Here is a 9,076-nt window from a genome sequence, read left to right as displayed (position 1 = left end):
GGGCTGCAGGTAGGGAGGAAGGAGCAAATGGCTCTGGGACGCTGCAGCTTTGGAAGGAGTTTGGAAACATGAACCRTGAAAGGCCTGTAATGGCAAAACCTCTTGTTGAACCTGTTTCCTGTGCATCGTGTGGGTCTTCCTGTAGCAAACCTGTCCCCTGCCGAGGGGGTTTTGGGGGTGCTCCTGGGCTCCGGGGGCTGCGGGGCTGCAGCGTGGGCTCTCAGTGACTCTCCTGTTTTCTTCCCTGCAGGTAGGTGGGAGCCCACAGTGGCCGAGTGAGGCAGCATGGCAAGTAAGTGTCCCCGCTGGAGGCAGAGAGGTGACGGTGGTGCCGCTGGGGAGACGGGGGGTGTTTTGCAGCYGCCTCTCCAGGAAGGGGCTCCTGGATCTGCCCTGTCTGGGGGGAGAGGGGTCTTTATTCTCCATGGGGAGCAGATGCCAGTGGCTGCTGTCCCTGGACAAGGCGTGAGGTCCGGCTGGGCTTGTGCTTCTCTCTCCCCTGTGCAAGGTGGAAGTGAGACGTGGTGCTGAAGCACTGACCTCTCCAGGACTCAACGGATGCTGCAGGGTGGATCTGTATGAGCTTTTGTATGGCTGMAGGGTGGATCTGTATGAGCTTTTGTATGTGCAGAGCGTGGCTCCCTCAGCTCTTTGGACTGGCCCCTCTGCAGGGGTTACTGCTCTGCACAGGGATCTCCTATCAACAGCGTTCCTCATGGGGCTGGCCCAGGAGCTCTATCCAAGGCCATGCCCAGCCTAGGGCCAGCCTGGGCTGTGTGCAGCTCCTGGGGCTCGCTCGGGCTCTGTGTCACTCCCTAACAGCTCCGTATTGGAGCTGCCGGGCCTGGCACCTGAGCAGGGCCTGGCAGCGGCCGCTTGGGCTGGCCTGCTTAAAGCTGGGCTGAGGCAGGCGCGGGTGCAGGGTGGAGAGTGACGTGTGGTCTGTAAGGAGCGGGGCTGAACCTTCCCCCTCGCTCTCCCGGGCAGCCGGCACCGGGGCTGCACGCAGCTCTGTGCCGGCAACACAGCGAGCTGGTGGTTCTGAACTGCCTGCAGGATGGCGAGCGGGACAGGGAGGTTCTGCAGATCTGGGATCTCCGGATCTGCTTGGGATGTCGCCGGCGGTGAAGGCGGAGGCAAGCGGCACGCTGGGCAGGAGGAGCACGCGAGGGGCGGCAGGTACGTGCCCTTCTGTCATTTGTGCTGTGCCACGTGCGGGAGGGAGCAGGGGTCTCCATATGAGGCTGTTTCAGACTCTGGCACAAATTAGCGTTTTTGAAAGACAGTTTTAATCCGCTGTTAATGGATCTGCCAGGTCCCTAGGTCTCCAGCTGCTGCATTTTCTCCCTCCTGGAGCTTTGTTCTCTGGGCTACTGCGCAGCATTCCTGGCTACCTGTGGGTGCAGTACCCACGTGGTGCAGTGCCCTTGGCCACCGAGCTGTCCCTTTGGCTAGCACAGTCACCCATTTGTGCTCCCCATAGGGCCTGCCATGCAGTCCTGGCTGCCTCTTTCCAGACACAGCTGCTTGTCACCGTGACCAGAAGCAGCCCTGGGAGTGTTTCTGGATGCCAGACAGGAGAGCTGTGGGGTGGCCCTGCCACCAGGGGCCAGCAGCACCTTAAATATGGCCATGAAGCCAGCCCTCGGCTCTTGCTCCCCCTGCCTAAAGCTCTGACCTTTCCTGGACACCAGTGCTCTAGCTGGTGCTGGGAGATTTGGAGAGGCACGAGGGCCGGTCGCTGCTGGGCTGTGGGAGACTCTCCTCTGCCTGCTGGTTTGAGGACAGTGCTCGCTCCTGCACCGCTGCGTGCTCCTCATGTGCCTCGCGGGTCCCAGTCAGGAGAGAGCGGTTTGAAGGCTCTTGGTTACTAAGGCCACTGGGGTTCCTTCTCTGCTCCACAGGCCGGTGAGCACCCCGCACTTTCTCCCCATGTGGAAGGGGGGAGTGAGGAGGAAGAGGGTCACTTAGGTTCCCACTGTGCCACCATTCCTAGATCCCGCCGGGAGGTTGGGTGCGGGGAGAGGCACGAGCGTCTCTCCCAACGTGCTCTCAGCTGGTACCTGGCTCCTGATATCTGCCTGTTTTTATTTCCCATCATAGTGGCCGCTTCAACATGGCAAAGCAGGGCATGGGGCAGTGACTGATACCTGCAGGGCTGGAAAACCCTACGACGTGCAGCCGTCCCTGCTGCTCCAAGAGGTGCTGAGGAAGCTGGCAAGAGCCTCAGGCCAAAGCACTGAGGAGGGGAGAACTGACACCGCAGCCTGATGGAGGCAAAGGAGTTGAGGCCAGCCTTCTCCAGTGACAGATATTTGCCAAATAGATGGTATTTTTGTGGAATCTCTTCTTCAGCAAAGGCTCAAGAGATGCCCTGGAAAATCCGCTCCTTGTCAAGCCGTTACAGCCCTGCTCAACTGGGAAAGCTGAGGCAAGCTGATCCCTACCTTCCTCCTTGGCCTCTTGCAAATACTTCTTTCTCTTTTTTTGAGGCACCTTCTGTGCCTTTTGAAAACACTTTTTTGATTGCCCATGTATAGAAAAGAAAGGGTTTGCATAATAAAGTCGGTTCTGAGGGAAAGTCTCTGACTCACATCATTCATGCTGTTCTTCATTCACACCTCAGTGGCTCAGCCCTCCGCAAGCTCTCTCTCCAAAACAAGCCATTAATAAATCACAGGGGAAAAACGTTCCCACGCAGCACCAAAAAAAGCCTCTGCGCAGAGGATGGCGTCTGCTGCGGAGCTGCTTACGGCCTTGGCCTTCTCCCTGCCTTTGCATTTGCACATATGCTCAGAAAAGTTGTGCTGTGTTGTTTGAGGAGCCGGGTAATTTCAAGGTTAAGCAGAAAGAAACCTGTCGCAGTCTGTTAAAAAGCTCCTAAGAACAGAAGTAAGTTTTTACCTTTTTGTTTGATCCTTTACCAGCTCCTTATTGAAGGAGCGTTTTTAGCATCACAGCTAAGCTGGTCTATGGGGGAAGTCCAGTTGTCCCCTTGCTGCCTCATCCTGCATCTGTTCATGTTGCCACGGTGGGAGCTGGTTCTTCTGGTTGATCCAGCTGAAGGCTAAGCCATAAAAAGCTCATCTGGCTTCCTACCTGCATGCTCCATGGTGGGATATCACTGCCTGGCATGGGCAAGGTAGAGCCTGCCTGGCCCTGGGAGCATCTGCAAGGCCTCTGCACCACAAGGCCATAGTGATGGGGCTGTGAAGCCGTTTGATAAGACGTTTCTCAGGGTGGTTTCTACGTTTGCCTCTTGGTCTCCTGTGTGGTGCCTGTGTTTTGGAGATATTTGCCCTTGCTGGACTGCAACAAAGGCAACCAGTTTCTCTGGGAGCTGCGTGGAACTTAAGAGCTTGCATGACCTTGAAGCAGTTTCCAGTCTGGACACTGGTTTCCAGTGCATGGTCTGTCCTCCCCATGGTGATCAGGAGGACCCACTTGTCCTGATGCAGTGATTTGGTGGGTGCACTACCGCCACGTTCTTGGTGGTGCTGCTTGGTCCTGGCTCTGGTGGCTGGCTTCTGGGCCCGGGACAGCTGCCTTGTGCCCTCCTAACGGCTTTGCTGGAGATCTGCTAAGCGCTTGAGGGGCTGCGGAGGTGGCCTCTTCTCCCTGGTTCCTTGGAGAACGCTGAAGGGCTTCCTTGAGCCTCTGCAAGCCTGTTGAGCTGGGGCTCAGGGTTCCCGTGCTGGGAGCTCTCCTGCGCCCAGGCTGGCACTGCTCTGGCACTGGATCAACTCACATGTATGACCGTGTCCTAGTAAGGTGCTGGCTGGACCTTGCTGGACCTCGGCTCTTCTGCTGTGAGGTGCCTCTGTCCACCCCCCAGCACCGAGGGGACYGAGCAGGCCTTAAGGGCAACTGCGGGGTGATGAAAAGGGGGACTCTGAAAGTGCAATAAACTGTGTTGGTTGACTGAGGTGACAAACTGCACCTCAGTACCTTTGTCATGGTACTCAGGCCTGGCTGCACACCCCTGCACTGCAGGATCTCCAGCAAGGGGGGAGAGAACCTGTCAAGGGCAGGAAGCAAGGCTTGTAAGAGCCTCCTCTCTCTTCTGAGGTTGTCCTGTGTGCTCTGCACCTGCCTTTTCCTATGTCTCTGGCATCTCAGCCCTGGCGCAAAGGTGTTGCTGGTGCTTGGAGTCCCCAGGCAGACCCCAAGAGGCCTGTTCTCCTTTGGGTCTGCTCTCCCTGGGTGGGCTTTCCTTGCCGTGCTGGGAGCTTGGATGAATCGCAGCCCTGGGCTATTGGCTGTGCCTGGTGCCTGTTCCCAGCTTGTGTTCCCAGCCTGCGTCACCCGAATTCTGTTGGGGGCTTGGTGAGCACCGGGCTGCCTCTGTTCAGCGCCTCTCTGCTTTGTGTGTTGCAGTGTTCCTCGGGGCCAGGAATGCCCACTCGCTCCTGAAGCGCCTTCCCCGGGCCAACGGCTTCCTGGAGGAGATCCGCCAGGGCACCATCGAGCGGGAGTGCATCGAGGAGGTCTGCAGTTATGAGGAGGTCAAGGAGGTGTTCGAGAACAAGGAGAAGACGGTAGGTGTGTCCCAGCCCACTCCTCRGTGGAAGTGTGAAGCACTTGCACCTTAGCACAGGAGAAAAGCACAGGAGGGTCTGTCCCCTCACAGTGCTCCCCATCACAGGATGGTCTTTCCTGTGCCCTTCTGTCTGAGGACAGCGAGCCGTGGCCTTGCTTCCCTTTCCAGGCAATGCCTTCTGCTTCGCTAGCATCAGGGCACCGTGCCCACAGCTACAGGTCAAGCTGGCACTCGAACAGCATATGTAAGACATTCCCATCRCTGTCCCCAGTTCTCCAGGCTGGAGCTGCCATTAGCCAAACTGTTGTCTCCATGGCAYGAGGGCTGTTGGCCACGGTGGAGGTGTCTTCATATGGTATTTTGTGCTGGTTGCCACAGATGTTGGCAGAATAAGAGTGGTGGGGAACAGCCAAATGACTCTGCTTCCTTTGTGGGCCCAGACATGGCAGTGTTTGTCACTGGCGCTGCTGGTAGGTGGTGCTTGTCCCACAGGCAAGCACACGACGGTTGCTTCTCTGTCTCTTCCACAGATGGAGTTCTGGAAAGGCTACACCAACTCTGTCTACTCGGTCAAGGACCCTGGACACAGCACAGAGCGCTCAGACGCTATGTACGTGGTGGTGCCCCTCTTGGGAGTGGCTCTTTTGATAGTCATCGCCCTCTTCATCATCTGGAGGTGCCAGCTTCAGAAGGCCACCCGCCACCGCCCTTCCTACGCCCAGAACCGCTACCTGGCCAGCCGGACGGGGCGCAGCCTGCCCAGGGTCATGGTGTACCGGGAACGGTCCCAGAGCCAAGGCGAGACGCAGTACCAGCGWGAGGCGAGCAGCCGGGCGCTTGGGGATGGCAGAGCAGGGGGCACCCCGCAGCAGGACGGCACCCTCTGCCCGCCGGAGCACTCAGTCTCTGTCCTCTCCAGACTGTCCAGTGCCACCCCTCCTCCTTCCTACGAGGAGGTGACCGGGCACCCGGAGAGCAGCAGCGGGGAAGAGACCAGCGTCTCCTACAGCGACCCGCCGCCCAAGTATGAGGAGATCGTGGCCGCTGGCCCTGCTGCGGGCAAATAGCGGCTCTGAGGCCTCCCTCGTGCCACCTCACACTCMCGCTCGCACCCACACCCATCCCTCACCGTGCCTGGGACCCTCTTCCTGTGCCGGGCGGCCTCCCATCTCACTCGTTCAAGCTGGTGCCATCACGGAATAGCCTTACCCACCTTACCAAAAACACCTCTCCCAGTGTGGGGAGGGGCTGGGACCGGGGATGGCTCTGGGGTGCAGCCWGGCATCTCCTTCCCCCTGCTCTCCACACACGTAAGTGCTGTAGTAGCCAGAGCAAAGTGGCAACTTGTTACTGGCTCAATACGGGGCTCTCCTCATGGTGCATTTGATTCCCTTCCCTTCAAAAAGACGTGGCATTTCCCGTGATTAAAACAGCCTTGCGGCCTCCCGGGGGCTCTGCGGAGCCCTGCTGGGTGCACACGTTGCCTCCTGGAGACAGGTATTGGGGCAGAAGGACATGCCCAATTTGACTGGAGCCCATTCACAATGTGCTGAGACCTCAGTCTTCACCAGACCCTGTTTTGCTGCTGGGGGCTCTGAGCAGGAGTTGGGGGGTGCAGGAGCGGTGCTGTGGGTTTCTCTCTGTTCTGGCAGTCGCTGTCCACACTTTGCATCCAGGGAAACAAGTTCCTCCGCGTGTGCCAGTTACCTGCTAGGTGGGAGTGGGTTGCTTGGTCTGCCCTGTGTTGCCTGTGGTCATCTTGCCTATTGGGAGAACAGGGAGAAACAGCTTGGGAAGTGTCCTGTGATTTTTGAGAGGAGACAAGGCAGGTGTCCCTGAGGTAAGTCACTTGGGAAGAGCCTCCCAGCAGCTGCTCTCCCCATGGCATCTGCTTTCCTGCGCAGCGTGCCAGCAGGGAGCCCTCCGGTGTGTGCCAGGAGCAGGGGCCGTGGTGGAGCTGGCCTGAGGGGTGCCCTCTGACAGGGGGGCTTTGCCTCCATACAGCAGGGACACCTCTCTCCTGGGAGCCGGCSTGGGCTTGGCCGTGCCAGCCCCGCTCTCAGCTGCTCTCTCGCCCTCTCCTTCGGGCAGGGAATGGGGATGGACCCTCTCTGCACGGACCTCTGTCCTGCCTGGCCCTCCCTTCAAGGGCGTCATCATGCAGAGCAGGCAAAGGGGCCTGTGGGACCCTGCTGTCCTCCAAGACTGTGGTGGGCAGTGACTTTGGTGGCCATGGCCATTCACTGGGCTCTTTGGCTGCCGACCCAGCTGCTTTATTACAACCAGGAAAGCTGCTGGCACTGCCTCTGATCTAGAGGGCTTGTCCTCTACAGCCTGTCCCCTCTGCCCCTTGTGTGGGGTGGAGGGGCAGCTCACTGGCTCTGACATCTGCMTCAGGTTCCTCGTTAAGCAAGGATAGACCTTCCTTGGGCCCTTGGTTTCCTCTTACTGCAGCAGARTCCAAAAAGATCTTGCATAGGAGAATGTGAGGGTGTTGGGAACGTTTCCAGATCTTACAGGTTTGAGAGATCCCTCAGGCACCTGGGAGCAGGTGGGGAGATCTCACGGTGCCCATGGGAGAGCTTTGAACGCATGGGAGCAGGGCAGGTTGTGCTGGGACTCGGACTAACGGGGCAAAACAAGGCCAGGTGTGCACCATTAAGCACATGGTCTGCAAGTGCCCTGCCCTGGCCCAAAGCACCTCTCCCCGTGACTCTCATCTCTCCCACCACAAGGAGGTGAAGGATTTATAGGGACTGCTCTGGGCTGTGTAAGATTTCCCCTTCTCCCCATTCCACTTGTGTTCCCTACAGGTGTGTGCCCTGGAGTGGGACACGAGCCCTTGGCTTGGGGTCAGCCCCCATGTCACTGAGGTCCGAGGAGGGGATTTGGCCTCTCCACCCATCCCATCTCCTTTTGGCCACCCCGTGACCTTCCTTTGGTTTCGCAGTCATTGGAGGACAAAGGAACAAGGCAGAGAGAAACAAAGAGATTCCCACAAGCCTGGAAAGCAGCGAAACAAGGGTGAGAAGTGGCACAAAATCAGAGCTGTCCTTAGCAATGGTCACCCAGGTGAGAGCCGAGCGATGACAAGAGGCCCTGGCCTGGCAGCTGGGGACAGCACGGGGTGGGCGCAGGGCCAAGCCGTGGTGTCTCTGGGTGTCCTGGTGGCAGGGCAGGGCCTTGGGGGGTGACAAACGTGTCCCCTGCCCTGCWGCTGAGGGAGGGCAGCTTGCAGTCTCCAGGAGTTGGGCCCGTCCTTTCCCAGACCCRAATAACGGGCCAAAAAGGAGGGTCCCTGGGGCGGGCTCTGGAGCACCCAGCGCTGCAGCCCCAGGGCTCCTGCACCACCAGCACCGAGAGGACATTCGTGTCTATGGGCTGCGCATGGCCCTGCCCGCTGCACCCCACGGTCCCAGCACTGCACCCGCCGCCAGGCAGGGCCTGTGGGGACAGGGCTGCCGGTGCCGCATGGCCTCCCCTCAGCCCTCGCCTTGGCCTTGGCAAACGGCGGCCTTGCAAGGGCCCGGCGCAGCCCCGAGAAGACCACAGGCAGATGGACGGGCTCTCCTGCATCCTCTGTCTTTGAAGCTCGGCCATTATCCCTGCAGTTTGTATTCTGTAAAACCTGGTGTATTTCTGTGCCAGAAGATATTTATTAAAAAACCCTCACTGTCTGGGTGCTGCGGGTGCCTCTTTTCTGGGTTCCTGGCGCTGGGGACGTCTCCTGGGCTTAGCTGGGCTGGGGTTTTGTGCAGGCGCTGGGACGTGGCTCCGCTGTGGGCTGKAAGCTGCAGTCCCAACCGTGGCTGTGGGTGGTGGCGCCGATAGGGCCACAGCACCGCGAGCAGCGAGGAGGGCCCGGCCGGGGAACGAAGCCGCCCGCTCCCTTCCCATCCAACTGGAGCGCCTGGCTTCCCAAGCATGTGGTGGGAGTGGGGAAGCCCCTGGGAACTGTGAGCCCTGATTGGTACGTGAAGCGTGGAGGCATTTCCTAAAGTCTTTGCGGGGATTTGGTTGCCCAGGTTGTGGTTGATGTGCCCCTTATATGCTCCTAAACCTCTTCAATAATCCCCTTTAAATAGCAAGGCTAGGGCAGCGCGGGATTTATTTTAAGCTCTTTCAAAACCGGATTTCACGGTCAGGCCTTGGACTCCGTCCCCATTCAGAAGTGTTTAACACTGTTGTTCATCCCAAGAGGATCATTCGCCGCCGCAGACTCCGCCGAGGGGCTGCCGAGATGAGCTGTGGCCCCACGGGATGGGATYCCTGTGGGATCATGAGTGCTCCGAGGTGCCCAGCAGGGGTGAGAGGCTCCCTGGGGACCCGCGCCCCTGGAGATGCCACCTCCGCACAGGCTTTGGGACAGTGCGCGCCGCTCCTTGCACTGTGCGTGCCGGCCCGCACAAAGCAGCCCTTGTGCGYGGCCACAGCCTGCGCAGTGTTTGCTGTGAACAATAACGTCCCTCTGTGGAAAAGSGGAGAAAAGCTCCTGGGACTGGCAGCGGAGCCTCGTCCTGGAGGCCTTCCAGGAGG

The 9,076-nt window shown here is 59.1% G+C and overlaps 1 protein-coding gene and 1 long non-coding RNA gene across 3 annotated transcripts; both read left to right on the top strand.

The window, feature by feature from the left end:
- The first annotated feature begins 248 nt into the window (after nt 1-248).
- LOC112944502 lies at nt 249-2,547 on the top strand. Of its 2 annotated transcripts, XR_003248778.1 has the most exons (3): nt 249-292; nt 1,057-1,179; nt 2,104-2,547. It is a non-coding gene; the product is annotated as an uncharacterized LOC112944502 (long non-coding RNA). The 2 variants fall into 2 exon arrangements; XR_003248777.1 differs by lacking the exon at nt 249-292 and having other exon boundaries at nt 779-1,179.
- Nucleotides 2,548-3,133: 586 nt separating this feature from the next.
- On the top strand, nt 3,134-7,324 carry PRRG3 (proline rich and Gla domain 3). The gene is made up of 3 exons (XM_026035920.1): nt 3,134-3,142; nt 4,353-4,538; nt 5,071-7,324. The coding sequence occupies exons 1-3, from the start codon at nt 3,134-3,136 to the stop codon at nt 5,605-5,607; spliced, it is 732 nt and encodes a 243-aa protein (XP_025891705.1). The 3' UTR covers nt 5,608-7,324.
- The last annotated feature ends 1,752 nt before the right edge of the window (nt 7,325-9,076 follow it).

Source organism: Nothoprocta perdicaria, unplaced genomic scaffold (genome assembly GCF_003342845.1).
Source record: "Nothoprocta perdicaria isolate Ctin4 unplaced genomic scaffold, notPer1 scaffold_17, whole genome shotgun sequence".
In the NCBI taxonomy this organism is placed as follows: Eukaryota; Metazoa; Chordata; class Aves; order Tinamiformes; family Tinamidae; genus Nothoprocta; species Nothoprocta perdicaria.
Note: the sequence above shows the minus strand (reverse complement) of the source record. Positions and strands in the feature narration are given on the sequence as shown.